This window comes from Ambystoma mexicanum, chromosome 7q, assembly GCF_040938575.1.
Source record: "Ambystoma mexicanum isolate Mex_15411 chromosome 7q, UKY_AmexF1_1, whole genome shotgun sequence".
In the NCBI taxonomy this organism is placed as follows: domain Eukaryota; kingdom Metazoa; phylum Chordata; class Amphibia; order Caudata; family Ambystomatidae; genus Ambystoma; species Ambystoma mexicanum.
This window is the reverse complement of record NC_090941.1, coordinates 627,572,884-627,588,187: the sequence shown is the minus strand read 5'-3', so window position 1 is coordinate 627,588,187 and position 15,304 is coordinate 627,572,884. Positions and strand designations below refer to the sequence as shown.

General features: G+C 49.3%; 1 protein-coding gene across 4 annotated transcripts in view; it reads right to left on the bottom strand.

Moving 5' to 3' along the window:
- Positions 1–15,304, bottom strand: part of LOC138528557 (uncharacterized) — a 788,016-nt gene that overhangs the window by 532,660 nt on the left and 240,052 nt on the right. For all 4 annotated transcript variants that reach the window (XR_011284169.1, XR_011284170.1, XM_069640323.1 and 1 more), the window contains one exon: positions 6,968–7,092. Coding sequence is in view for 2 of the 4 variants with exons in the window: in XM_069640323.1 (XP_069496424.1) it covers positions 6,968–7,092 (125 nt within the window). In the remaining 2 variants the exon portion in view is untranslated. The remainder of the gene's footprint in view (positions 1–6,967; positions 7,093–15,304) is intronic.

Sequence of the window (15,304 nt, the reverse complement as noted above, 5' to 3'; positions counted from 1 at the left end):
CGGGGTGAATGACCCTGCCCCCTTGCTGGGCCAAAAGATGTGCTGGGCCCATCGGAAGGCAAATGGGCGGTCTCTCCAAGAGGCTGAGCAGCTCTGAAAACCATGGCCTGGCTGGCCACCATGGAGCTATTAGAATGACGCTGAGGTGGAGAGACTCCTTGATCTTGCACATCACCCTGTGTATGAGCGGCGTGGGCGGGAAGGCGTTTGCTGTCATGCCATTTCACTGAATCTGAAATGAGTTGCCCAGGAAGCCGGGGCCCTGTCCCTGCCAGGAGGTGAACTGTTGGCACTTCCCGTTGTCGCAGGAGGCAAAGATGTCCATCTAGGGGTGTCCCCATCTGCTGAAGATCTCCTGCAGAACGAGGTTGTTTAGTTGCCACTCGTAATTATCGGCTCCCAGTCTGCTGAGCCTGTCCGCCTCCAGGTTGGATTCCCCCGGAAGGTGTACACCCGTAAGGTAGATGTTGTTCTCCAGGGCCCAGTCCCAAATGCTGACTGCCATTTTGCACAGTGGAGGGGACCTGGTACCTCCCTGCTTGTTGACATAGAACATGCTGGTCGAGTTGTCAGTCTGAATGAGGACAACCTTGCCCCCGATAACTGAAGGAAGGCTCTGAGCGCTAGCCAGATGGCCATCAGTTCCAGCCAATTGATGTGGTACTCCTGCTCCTGCCGTGTCCAGGTGCCATGGACGCAGTGGTTGTCCAGAGTGGCCCCCCCATCCCTCGAGAGAGGAGTCCGTAGTGATGGTGACCTGTGGGGTAGGTTGCCGGAAGGGTTTGCCCGTCCGCAGGTTGCAGTCCCTGGACCACCATGTGAGGTCCGGGTGAAAAGAAGGCAGCACGTTGATCCTCTCCGCCTGAGAGCCCCGCTCCTGGTTCCATGATGCCGCGAAGTGCAGCTGTATCCTCCTCATCCCGAGTCTTGTGTTGGGGGGGGGGGGTCTAATAGGACCGCTGCCATGAGACCCAGTAGGTGTTGGTACCACCAGGCCAATGTCACTTCTCTGCTGAGGAAGTGTGCAGTGGCCCTCTTGATGGACGTGATCTTGTCCTCCGAAGGAAAAACTCTTGGAGCCCGTGTCCCAGATGATGCCCAAAAAGGTCAGAGTCTGCATAGGCTGCAGCTGCGACTTCTTGAGATTAAGCGAAAAGCCCAGATTGTGCAGTGTGTTCATAAGACCGTGGGATGTGCAGTACACCACTTCTGGAGATTAAGCCCCGACGAGCCAGTCGTCAAAGTACGGATAGATGTGGTGTCCCTAAGCATTGAGGAGGGCCGTCACTGTATTCATCCGCCTGGTAAAGACCCTAGGGGCCGAGTTGAGGCCAAAGGGAAGCACCTGCTATTGGAAATGGTAGCCCATAATATTGAATCATACCAAAGAACGATGAGGCTGCCAAATCGGGACGTGTAATTAGGCGTCCTTCAGGTCCACGGAGCACACCCAGTCTCCCTTGCACAATGTCTCCACTATTAAAGCTGGCGTAACCAGCTTGAATTTTTGTAGAGGTAGGGAGAGCTTGAGGGTGGAAAGGTCCAGCACAACTCTCAGGCCCGCCTGGTTCTTTTTCTGAATGGTCTAAAATCCTGCAGTAGAAGCCCAAGCCTCGCTGGGAGGATGGGACTTCCTCCACTGCCTAGCTCGCGACGAGCGACCAGATCTCTGCCAAAAGAGTTGCTGTCCCTATCTGGGAGTGGAGGGGAAGAGGGAGAAGAGGCTGGGTTGGGTAGGTAGTACCCCGTGGATACTACAGAGAGGATCCAGGGGTCGGCGAAATTCTGGTGACAGATATGTGCATAGAGAGCAAGCCTGCCCCCGACTTTGAGACACATAAACCCAGAGGGGCATGTCATGCCTTCTTTGCCTCTGAGGCTGTTGCAGAGGAGGGGGACTGGAAAAAGCCCTTACCCCCCCTCCCTTTTTTATTGCTTGCGCCGATGTGTCGGCGAACGGCAAGGCTGCCTGGACCTCCGCTCTTGGAAGCTACGGAACCCTCCGTATGTACGCCCCTTGTCAGAGCGCTGCTGTGACTGGGTGTACGTTTTGGGCATGGTCTTTGTAAGGATGGATAAAGACTTGGCCGTTTGTAAAGCTGTTTTTCTTTTTGTCCAGCTCCTCATCCGTGGTGGAGTGGAAAAGGTCACCCCCTTCCAACGGCAAGTCTAAGATGCGTTGCTGGACATCCAGGTTTGAATTTAGTAGCACGCAGCCAGGCTGTTCTTCTCATGTCCGTGGCAATGCAGATGGCCCGGCCGGAGGTGTCAATGTGGGCCACGGTGGACTCCATGATGTCTTGTGCCACCATCTTGGCCCCTGCCAGTCCCGTCTTGAATCGTTATTGGCTCTGCGCTGGAAGCTCTGGGAGAAAATCGGCAATTTCCTGCCAAAGCCTCTGCTTAACAGCTGCCAGCATGGCATCCGCGTTGGTTTGATGAAGATGCAGGGACGCGTTGGAAAAACACTTCTTCCCGTACGCCTTGCCTAGCCGCGCCGCGGAGGAGGGGGCCGAGGACGACTGAGGCTTGGAGTATAGTGATGCTACAGCGATCACTGAAGAGTGCAGCTCCCTTGCGGGGTGCGCTGCAAAAGAGTGGCCCTACCTTGGGCCTGGATCGATGATAGACGAAGTCCTTTAGGTCCTCTGGAGGCGAACTCTGAAAGAGCTCCCTCCACCTGGCTAGTCTGTTGTTCAGATACTACGAGGAAAGCTCGTTGCACGTGGTACAAGCGTGCGAGCTGTGGTCTGGGCCAAGGCAACGTAGGCAGAGGGCGTGGGGATCTGAAGTTGGAAAGAGCCCAACGCAGGATGGACACCTGCTGAACCCTGTAGAAGTCGAAATGCGCCGGGGAGGAGCGTGACGCCCGAGGACCAAGTACCTGTGATAAAAAGACAAAAATACAGAAGAGAAGTAGTATCCGCATGTGGAATTACATGGCCGAAGCCAAACCAAGGAGCGCTGGTGAATTTGGCCCGTTCCCGTCGACGCGGAAAAGGGGACCGAGGTGTGGCACCGGAGGGCAGGGTCAGGGCAACGCATGCTCCCAGGGCTGCACCCCCGCGCACCTCTAAATTTAAAGGGGAAGAATGTTTTTTTCTGGTGAAAAAGGTTCCGTCTCCCGTCCCTTGGAAGGGACGCCAAAGCAGTATGGAGGAAAGGGGACGGGATGTAAGAGTATGGAAAGATGCAATATTTTAATTTTTTTTATGTGAGCAAGCTAAATGGCAACTGTTTTGAAATCACATATTAAGAGATTGCATGAAAGCTTACTTATGCATGACAGTCTCCAATGGTTTAATCTAGACGCAGGTTCAAAGCTAATAAAATATGGCTTTCTAAGTGTAAGAACATTTTTCATTTTTAGTGCTAAATTCCTCCCACCTTCGAGACCCCCCAGCTCTTTTGCTACCCATAGACTTTTTAATTTTAACCCTGGAGTGAGTGGGACCTCTTTCTCACTCTCTCATGTGTTTTTATCTGAGTCTGATTATTTGTTTCCACTGTTTTTGGAGTCCGACAAACTCCATAGGCATCTACTTTTTATGTGGTGACACAGCACCTTCAGTGCAGTGTTGCAGAGAAATCCTTTTAGATTTCTCAAAAGGTTTAAATAACCTCTTGTGTGAACTACAGTTCCCAAGAATAGTACATTGAAATTGGCTTTACTTGCCTTTGTTCTTTGTAGGTCCAGCACACACTGCCTTATGTGGAGTGCTGAGGGTGGGGGGGGTGATACCTAGTAGCCCCTTATCCTACATTCTCAGGTAACATTTTTATGTGACCCTCACTACTTTAAATGGCTGGTGGCAGCGGTTTCATTTTTCCTACCATTGAGCTTTCCTACCGCAGGCTAAACCCTCAGCTTTAGTACAGCACCTATGGGTGATCATTTCGTCAAAATGGCCCTGGTCATTTTTTTCCCTTTTTCTGTTTGTGAGGTCTTTCTTGGGTTCTACTAGGTGCGTTGAGCCAGGTTGGAGACCTTTGTGCGGTTTGATGTTGGTGGGCTTCAGCCCTGAAGCCCGCCTCTGGCTACAGTGTGTCTGGAAGGACAGGATGTGAGGGAGGGTCCCGAAGCTCCCCTGTCCTTTGTCTCTAGGAATGCCTGAATACAACCAGTCCTGATTGGCTGGTTGGCTATCCTTTCAGGACAGCCACCCTGCTGTGCGATTGACAGCCTGGGCTGTGCGTGAATGGGAGAAACGTGCTTAAAAAGCAAGGGCTTTGGGACTAGAGGCAGAGTAGACCACTGGGAGAAATACCAGACGAAGAAACAGTGAAGGAAGCTTGCTGCATCCTCCTGGAACTTTGAATTGCCCGGTCAAGCCCTGCTGCTGTGCTAAAACTCCTTTTTCAATTCGACAGAGAAGCTCTGGAAAGGGACGACTTCTTCCCTTGGGTTAGTGGGATCAACTAACCCAGAGACAAACTCCACTGGACCACCTTCCCAGACTGGCTGTACTTCTTCGCTTTTGCAAGAACCGAGTGCCACAGGTTGAGAAATCTGTAGTTGAGGGCAACGTCTGATATCCGGCTAGAAGTTACAGGAGTCTCCTACGGACCCTGCAGAAACAGGACAACCCAAGCTCGATTCCCCTCACCAGAGTGCAGGGCCCAAGGGGTGAAGAAAACCCAACCGGTATCCGATATCCGCAACAGTGCTGTTTGCCAAGCGCTGAAACCGCTAAGAGCTGCTGAACCGAAAAGAGCCCGTAGCTGCCAACGACCTCCCAAATACCGCCACAGGAGCCCTCCAGACGTCCACCCTCTTGTCCCCACGACAGGCTCAGGAACACAGGGTTTGCACCGCTTTAACAGGACAGAATCCAGCTGGACAACTGATCTTCAAACCAGAAATACGGTTTAGACTTGGGGTACTTAACTCATTGGCTTGAGCTGTGCTTTTCTCAGTTGAGACTTGCAGTGGCTTACCTTTAGAGTTGGAATCAACTGTTTCTCACAGGCCTAAAACAGCTTGTGACCCTACAAGTTATTTTCTTTAACTCTCTAACTTTGTGCAAAACTTTGATTCTAAGAAGTGTCTTAGCAACTTGTTTTAGACCGTTATTGCTGGCAAAGGCTTGTCTAGATTTCATTGGAAGATTCAAAGTGACCTCACATATAGCGAGAACCTGTATCCTTCCTTAAACCTTTCCTTAATGCAACCTCAGAATCTGGAAGTATAACTAGTGTAACACATAAATGCCATTACTGTCCTTGTGAATGAAGTCACCTCAGGGTGTAGGAATTGCGTAAGAAGCATATCCAAAGATCATCCACTAACTTATTTGGATTCTGAAAAGTGATGTTAAACTGTATTCACATTGTTACAAGAATTGCCTTTTTGAAAAACGCTTATTTAAAACTGGATACTGTTAAATAAGTAACAATGTATAACTGAAACCTTGAGTGTAAGTGTTACTTGGTTATTTGTATTACCGAATTTCATTGCTACAGCTCCAATTTACCCCTCTTGAGATAGGCCTGGCTGCACACTACCAACTTGTGCAGTACAGGCCTATACCAAAAGGTGGGTTACCCAATACCAAGCAGATAAGTGTTGTGTAGTCTCACACAGTGTTACTACATCAATTCTTACGCAATACGAAATGGGCACAAAAATAAATAGAATTTCTGTGTCATTAAATAACAGGCCTCCAACCTAGAGACGGCTGTTTCAAAAGATAATTTTGAGAGTGTTTTACTTAAGAACTAGACGAAATATAGCTTTATTGATCAAATGTACTATCTTAAGAACCACAGACGCAAGATGCTTTTCATATTTCAAGAATTCCAACATAATGTGTGTTTAATGCAAAAGTTCAGTTCTAACTAGTGAGTAAAATGCATGCCCTTCAATATATGTGAAAAGAATTATCCCTTCAATCTTATTGTGTTCAGATATAGAGAAACATCTGACTAGGTCCATCAAAAGTTAGAGAAGCTAGAACCATACCTGTCATTCCTAGCAGGCAATTGGATAAAAAGGTGCTTATGTTCGGGAGGTCACCTGCCTATAGAGTGCAATACTCTCGGGAGGTGGGAGTGAAACAAATCAACAAGTGTACTTTTACATAAAATATATATGTACTACAGCACGCAAAAAATACACAAATGTGTGCTCAATTGTTGGGCTTTATGCTGCCCACTGCTGCCATTTTAATGGTTTCTTGGAGCTATGGCACTTGAGAAAGGTTGTGTTGTTATTGGTCACTTAGGAAAGAGTGGGGGAAAAGCCAAATAGTTCTTCTGTTGTGTTGGAGCATGCAGGTCAGAAGATTCTATGTAGGCGCACAGTAGGTACTTTTTTTTAGGTAATATGTGTCGAGGGCACATGAGGGGTTTGTTTCCAGAAGGGAGTTTTGTGTGCCCGTTTTATGTGGATGTATGGGCTGGGACTGTGTTACACAAGTTGGTTGGAGGGAGATTTAAGGTTCTAATGGTTTAAGTGTGTTTTGGGAATGTGTTGGGAAGGTTGCTCAATTACTAATACATTTACCACGTAGCACACATATAAACACAAAAATCTCAAATTCCACCGACACACCCTCAAATGCACATACTATAACACAACATATATTTGAAAAAAAGAAAATAAAAGTGCCCACAAAATAAAAAAAGGGGCCAGAATGGAAGGCCTCAGCAATAATGCTTTGGACAGGTTAAAGTGCAGGCCATTTCCTCAAGCACATATTATGGACATGACATCAGCAGCAACATAGTTTAACTTGATTGGAACCTGAAGGAGTACACACTTCACAGAATTACACAACAAAAGTTACAGATTCTGGACAGCTATACAATGCTATATACAGACTGGAACCTAGTTTTGAATGAAAATGGGGAGAGCATTCATATTAAGACCCTGCTACACCACCCCATTCAACCCAACTTTAAAATTTCTCTTGTTGAAGTAACCCAACAGTGTGTATAAAATAAAACAAACCACTCGTATGCTCACCTCTTTCCTGGTTCCACTCATGAGCATTTCCAAGTTGCTTACCAACAAAGGTATAGCCATCCCGCTGGCGAAAGAAATCATCTGTACTTAAAATTACGCCATGAGGATTTCTGTCTAATAGGTTCCTGTCAACAAAAAGAAAGGCAAAGTTTGTTGAATGAAATTTCTTTGAGTTAATTATCATTTTTACATCTCCCATTCAAAACACTTTAGTTTCATGTTATGCCGTCCTAGCTCTCGACAAAGAGGAGACTTACTAATTCCCAGGAAGAAGTGGAGAAAGAGAAGGTTTAAAGTTCAAATAAAAACAAGGAATATGATTGGAGTATTTGTCAACCCATTGTTCCTTATCCCCAAGGGGGAGCCACACCTGAGCCTGCTACGCAATACCCTGCATAGGCGACAGGGCATGAGATATACCACTCAGGGTAACACCCTTCCCCCCTTCACCCCCTCAACCACCTGGAGACAAGGAATTCCACCTCCCTTTACTTGAAAGTCCCCAGTGTTGGTGGATTATATGAGACATGAACAGGGCCTTTTTAAAGTGGATGGTTTGATTTATGACCTGTATCTCTTGCTTTTATTTCGTGAAGACCGGAACTAATGGAAGCTTCCCTTCCATTCCAGGGAGGGACATAAAGACATCTGGATGCCAACAGAGAACCAGCGGCAGAGCGAGAGACGTCAGCTTGCGCAGACTCAGAGGAAGGAGCATCTCCATTGCAGGAGGAGCATAGCCAAAGAGTCACGCTGTCAGCATGGTGAGTGGGGACCAAGGCAGCCCAACAAGTACGGGCCACCGAGGAAGGTGGCAACGCCGCACCGGAAGCGACATGCCAGCTGAAGTCCCCGAGAGGAATAAGTGGTGCAAGGAACCCAACCGCACAGACCTGAGCCAGGTCAAGAGTGTGGGTCCGTGCTGGTCAAAGGAGAATGTTATATGGGGAATTTGCTCTGTATATTCCTCATCAAAACTAGCTAACTCGTAAAGGTGAACGATAAAAATGATGCCGGAATTTAAATGACAGCATTTTATGTTAAAATGTAATACCACAAGCTTTACATACCTCATCTAAACTATTAATAGTTCCTCGGTAGGGGGCCTACCCAGATCAGACTGCTAGCATCACCTAGCTAGACCAGAGGAAGCACATAGTGACATACCAAATGTTGAAATAGGCTTAGCATAACCACCAGAGTTTAGAACAAAGAATAGGGTTATCAGCAGGGGTTTTAGGGAAATTCGCCTGCAACTATTTCATAGACAGCTGCATGCTTTTAGACCGCATAAGATAGTTAATACACACCCAAAGTCATGGTCCCAATTCAACAAAAGTCTTTCAAAAAGACTGGGTCCCAAGTTAGGAAAGACACTCTTTGTTCCCAAAATAAAGTGTGGATAAGGTAGTAGATTCTTAACTTCAACTCCATTTCTCCAGCGTTGGTATATTTCTTTTATTTTTTTATTAACACAGTGTGTTCTAGTTTACAAAAGAAACTTTTCACACTTACAAAATTAAAATGCAAAATCAAATATAACAGTAAAAATAACTATATTTCTTTAAATTTCAGATTAAAATAACAGTCCAGACAACTGAAAAAAATAAAATCTTGTTGTTAGACATACCGCCCACAATAAGCCTCGTAAGACAATATAAGGTGTTACTACTATCAATGTATTGCTCAACATAACGCTATGTTTGGATCATTTTCATAGCACTTCATTTTCTGCACAAGTTCATCTTCGATTTTAAATAGGAGTCTGGCCAAAGCACACATGAAAGCAATGTGAGGATTGTTCATACATTTATACCATAGCATTTCACGTGAAGATACAGAGTTCCCGACGTTTTTGTCACCCAAACACGCAATTCTATCTTTGTCAAATTGCCTGCAGTAAATAACCAGATGTTTTGTGGTTTCCTTTTGTTGGTATCTGTCAAGGATTCACATGCTGTGAATATTTCCCATCGTCAGGCTGTGAAACCTCTGTAACTTTAATATAGGAGTTTTCCTATGGGAAAACTCTGACACGGAGTGTCCAATCGACGACCTTTTGAGTGCTTTAGGCAGCACCAATAGGGCGTCCAGTATAAATAGCCCCGCCCCTGCGGCTTCCCTTCAGATTTTAACCTCACAACTGGAGGAAACCCGAACAATATGTTTGCCTGAAGGGGTCTGCCGGAGGGCGCATGTGAATCCATAAAGATACCAACGCTGGAGAAATTGAGTTACAGGCAAGAAACTACTCCCTTCTCCAGCATTGGATCTTTTATGGATTCACATGCTGCGAATAAATTACATAGCAATACCAGACCTGGAGGTGTATAACAGGAAAACAATACCCCTGGCACCAACAATAGACCAAAAACATTAGTAAGGCCAAAAACCAACAAAACCTCCGAAGCTGCTGGGAGTAACTTATTGGAACAGGTGCTGGAGGACCGCACGCCCCACCTGCACATCCTCAGCATGTTGCTGACCCAGAAAGTAATGTTTGTTGAAGGTATGCTGCACTGCCCATGCTGCTGCTTGGCAAGTGTCATTGAACGGAATGGCTGCCCACAGCACTGCCAACGAACCCGCGGTCCTCGTAGAATGGGCCCTGGTCGTGGACTGCAGTGGCTTGCCAGCTTTGTCGTAGAAGGAAATTATAGATTGCATCCAACGGAAAAGGCCCTGCTTCGAAAATGCCTTTCCCCTGTTGGACGGGCTGAAAGCGACAAAGAGTTGCTTCAAAGTCCTGAAGCACTGAGTTCTGTTCAGGTAAAACTTAAACGCCCTCTTGACATCCAAGGAATGCAGCGCACTCTCTACAGGCGTGGTAGCCTTTGGCAAAAAGGTGGGCAAGGCTACCGTACTGTTCTTGTAAACTTCAACAGAATTTTAGGAATAAAATGAGGATTCGTAGACAGGAGAACCTTGTCCCTCATGAAACACAGGTATGGGGGGGATGGGGGAGGGGGGGGGGGGAGAATCGATGACCAGAGCCTGAAGTTCGGAAACTCACCTGGCTGACGTGATGGCTACTAGAAAAGCGACCTTCCATGTGAGAAGTTTCACTGCCGCCGTGGACATTGGCTCAAACTGTGGTTTCATGAGGGCCGAGAGTACCATATTGAGACTCCAGAACGGGGCGAACTTCTTCTGTGGGGGTAATGTTCTGAAAAGGACTTTAAGGAAATGCTTAACCAATCTGTCACTGTTCAGAAGTGTAGAATTGCGCTGCCTCGTGAATCTGGAGATGGCAGCCAAGGGGACCCCGATCGAAGACAAAAGCATCAGACACAAAACCTTCTCCACTTTCGACCATAAAACATGTTAGTAGATGGTGCTCTTGCAGAGGCCAAGATGTGGCGACAGCCCAGTGGAATCTTCAGGTGTACAAATTCGGAGTGGTCAGGAGCCACACCGCAAGGCTGAGGGATCCTGGGTCATGATGCCACACTTTCCTGCCGTCCTGCGACAGCAGATCCGGCTCCGACCCCAGACGAAGAGGGACGTCCACTGCCAGGTGAAGAAGGTCCGAGAACCAGGTCTGTCTGGGCCAGAACGGAGCCACCAGGATCAGCCTGCACGGAACCTTATGCACCATCTGGATCATCCTCCGGATCAAGGAAAACAGAGGGAAGGCGTACACGAACAGGCCCGTCCATGGGAACGAGAGCGCAACCCACTTCGAGAATAAGCATCTTCGAGATCAAACAACGCCAAAAATTCCCATGGCTGGACCGTGCGTAGGACGTCTTGCAACATTAGCATCCTGTACCTTTGTGGTCGTAGGTCGAGAATGGGGTGCCATTTTCCATTTGGCTTTTTGATGACAAAAAACCGTGAGTAGGTTCCTTCCCCCCTCTACGACACCGGGACCTTTTCTATCGCCCCCTTCTGCAGCATTAGCCGCACCTCCTGCCACAAGACCTGTAGATGAAGCTGTGAGTCGCACAGGGAGTTGCGGGCGCCGGAACAGGGAGTTGCGGGCGCCGGAACTGCAAAGAGTGACCGTATTGGATTGCATCCAGCACCCATCGGTCCGTCGTATTGAAAAGCCACTCATCGACATGAAGCGCCACTCTCCCTCCCAGCTGACTGCCATATGGTAGTCATTGTTGAGGCTTAGATTGTCGGCCTTGAGTAGCGGCGGAGGAGGAACCCCTCTTTCAAAGAACTTGATAGTCCTTGTTCACCTGAGCAGACTGGAATGATCGTCGAACCCACTGCGAGGAATAGCTGGAGCGACCGTAGTCTTTGTCGCGAGATCCCGCAAATCTGGTGTTCCCTGAGGCTCATTGAAACGAGCGAAAGGGAAGAAACGAACGCCAACCCTGCAGCGTCACCTGGGGCTGCGCTGCATCAGAGTCCTCCTTCATATTCTTCAGAGCCTCGCTTATGTTCTCCCCAAAGAGCTGCTCCCCCTCGCAAGGCATGTCCACCACCTTGTGCTGAACCTCTGGTCGATAATTGGTACAGCGCAAACAGGCCTGCCGCCGGAGGACGAAACCATTATTTATCTGTTTAAATCCTGACTCTGCCAAGTCCACCGCAATGTTAATGCTATGATTGGAGTGTTCCTTCCCCTCACGCACCAGAAGCAATGCCTCCTTCCGCTGCTGCTCAGGCAGAATCTGTGCCACATCTCTCCGTCATAGCATGCCATGATGGCCAATGAGTTGGGCGCTTTCACCGAAGTCGCCCCCACCGTAAGCACCTTCTTGCCAAACGCATCCAGCTTACGGCCCTCATTGTCTGGGGGAGTCGCACATTTATGCTGGCCATGTGCTTTCCTGCTGACCGCCGCGACACCACCGACTCCAGCATGGGCTGTGACGTAAGGCACTTCTGTGTGGACTCTGGTGCCTTAAACTTTTTCTCAAATAGGCCCTTGACCAAAAGCTCAGTGAAGGGATGGTGCATCATGCGCAGGCCTTCCTGCCACACGTGGTCCAAAATGGGGATAGAGAAGACGGCCGTCCGTCTCTTCCCCACATGATCCAATAAAAAACAGTCCTTGCGCTCCTTCTCCGGAGCGAGGCCAAATTCCTGGCAAGCCATTGCCATCATGGCATGAAAGGCGCCCACATCATCCGGCGGAGAAGGCTGTGCTGGGCTGCTCGGGGGATCCACCACCGGATCCGTATTCCAGGTACCTGGCCGCCTGGGCGACAATGAAATCCACGAGAGCAAGTCCTGGGGAAAGCTATCAGGCTTAGAATCCACCAGCTCCCCTTCCTCCAGGTCTCGAGGAGGGATGAATTCCCTAGGCGATGGCTTAGGCCGGCAAACCGGGGGAGACTATCGCGGGCGACCCTGGCGAGGGGCACCATCCCCTTCTCGTGTCTGGGAACTTTCGGGAAATCCAGCTCCACAGGCCCCTGGGGGTTGGGGCACTGGGAGCCGGGCATCCAATTGGCCCAGGAGCGACTGCAGCGTCGTCGTCAGCACCTGCATGGAGAGCAGCGAGTGTGGGTTAACCAACAGAAACTAAGGCGGAACAGCCCCCATGCCGCCAGACGTGGATGGAACCGCCGGCTGCAGGCCCAACACAGAAGGATCGAGGAACAGTTGGGCCTCCTGCAGACTCAAGGTCAACTCGTAAGTTGAGGGATCTTGCTGTAGAATCTCCATCAGGAGCAAAGGAGAAAAGCCGGAGCCAGACTGCCACGGCACTTCCCCTAAAGGCAACAGGCCACCATCTGCCCCCAGCGGAACCGACAAACTCAGCAGCACCGTTTCAGCTGAAACAGCCGTCAAAGAAGCAGTCGTAGATATCATGGTCGCCAGCAAGGCTGTAGCCGGGGTTGTCATCGGCATGGCGGATGCAGCAAGTGTTGTGAGCAAAGTCATTGACGGAAAGATCGTCTTCGACTGAATCAAGGCCCCAGCCTGCGGCTAGGGCTTTGCCGGTTAAGAGGGCCGCTTGGACGCAGAGCTAGAGTGATGTCTGGAAGACTATTTGCCAGTTGACGAATGATGCTGGTCCTTCGAAGACTACTTCTTCGACGAGGACGGCTAATGGGACCGCAACTTCTCCAGTTCCGAAGTCAAAGGCCTGCGCAAGGGATCCCCAGACTTCTCTGACCGGCTCGAATCCTTAGACACCATGCCCTTTTGCACCGGCCGTGCTACAGGACACTCGCTACCTTTCTCAAAATCCGACACTGGGCCGGTCCCTGTGCGCTGTTTCTTTTGCGTCGTCTCCGCTGACTGCGCCCTCTGGTGTGAAGGAGATCTCTTTGCCGAAGAAGTAGAAGACTTGCCCCCTTCGGCCAACCCAACTTGCAATCCAGGGTAGGCCCCCTCGTTCAACCAGTAAATCAGCCGCCGGTTACAGTCTTTGAACGTCTTTTGGAGAACCCCAGGCAAATCTCACAGTTTTCCACGGAGTGATTTTGGTACAAGCAGTACAGACAGCCGCATGACCGTCCCCTTCATTCACGTTCTTGAGGTCACAGGTCTCACACGGCCAGAACGACGACTTCTTGGGGCCTACAGATGACATGATGGGGCCTCCAACACACCGAAACAGCGAAGGCTGCGTGGAAAACACAAAGAGCAAAAATGTCTCAAGAGAACACAAGGTGATCCCAACAGTTTGGAGACTGTTGAAATCTGAAGGGAAGCTGCAGAGGCGAGGCTATTTATACTGAACATCCTATTGGTGCAGCCTACAGCACCCAAAAGGACCTCGATAGGACACTCAGTGTCAGAGTTTTCCCATAGGAAAACTGCTATATTAAAGTTAGCGAGGTTTCCCAGCCTGACGATGGAAAATATTCACAGCATGTGAATCCATGAAAGATCCAATGCTGGAGAAAAACATTTACATTTATTTTGGCAACGGTTCCAGCTATCCCAAATAGTAACATTAACAATATCAGCTATGCATCCCATCCCATCCCATGAGAGGCTCCATTAATGAAGGAGGAAGCTTAATGGCAAAACAGACATTTGACTATATGAATATGGCAAGTGGTGTAGAATATACCAATTAAGTAGTATATAGCTAGGTGAGGAACACCAAGACCTCCCCTCTGAAGTGGTTGCAGTAACACAATGTACTAAACAGTCTATGAAGCCTATTGAAGGAGAATACAGGGACGTTAACAGGGCTATTAACAAACGGATTTAAAAACGTAAAGAAACCCCATCATGCACAGGATAGAAAATTCTACCTTGCATTGAGAGCATCAATGCCGTCGATCTCTTCAGCCTATGTTCAACATAAGCAAGTAGCACAGTATGATTTAGATCCAGTTAATGGTTCAGAGTATGTTTAAAATGTATCCCCAACTGAGTCCAAGATGGCAGCCGGGGGAAGGAGATGCGAGTGAACGTATGCCGCTGGGCCGAAGCAATAAAGATGATAAAATAAGCATTGGAACCGTCGTCTCCCACAGACGAACAGACGGTGATCACTCGCAGGGGGAACTGACCGGGGAATATACTGATCGCTGTTCCACAAGCAGGAGGCGCTGGTGAGGAGCGCCTTGGCAGGAGCAGCCAGAACGCCAGCGGAACACAGGCCAGACATGGGAATGGAGGCACAAGAGCGCCAAACAGCAGTAAGACGCGCTGTCCTCGCAACCCACGCCTACGAGCAGATGGGAATATAAACGGGAGGGAACGGTCGGATAGGCTCGAGGGAGCCCAAATCGCCGGTGGAAGAACCTGTTGACAACCAGGGCATGAAGGAGGCAACCGCTCCATGTAGAAGGGGCCATACCCGCGTCCCACGGGACACTCAAGAGAAGGACTGCCCACTGGAAAGGGAAGAACAGAGGCATCCGTATAGCCCCGCTCGGCAGAATAAAGAACAATCGGGAGCCAGCCGTGAACACAAGACTGCATTGAGGGGCAGCAAGCGAATAAGCAGAGCAATCAACACCCGCAGCCGGATAGCGGAGAGCGGCCACAAGGTAGAGTGGGACGATCGGACCGGGGGGTGCAGGAGCAAGTTACCAAGCAATCCCAAGCCATTGTAAGGGGATCCTACGTGAAGCAGCACTAAAAGGTGCACAGCAGGGGATTTTTCCGCACAGGAGCTCACCACATAAGAGCTCTGGGAGCAAGACCAGGCTAAGCACGGACGGAGTTGCATCTGGCACCAAGGAACCCAATTCAGTTGACAGAGAGAGAGAGGCAGCAACTATTACGGTAGCAGCAGGGCATGGAGGAGCCGAGTGGGAAAGAGAATCATAGAAGCCCCGACAAAACCAGGGGGATTGCCGGGACCGGGCGCACGCACCCCCTCCCCTTTTTCCAAAGAATAAAACGAGGCACCTGGGGAACCCATACAACTGAGAATAGTACAAAGAAGACTTTTCCCCAACTAAG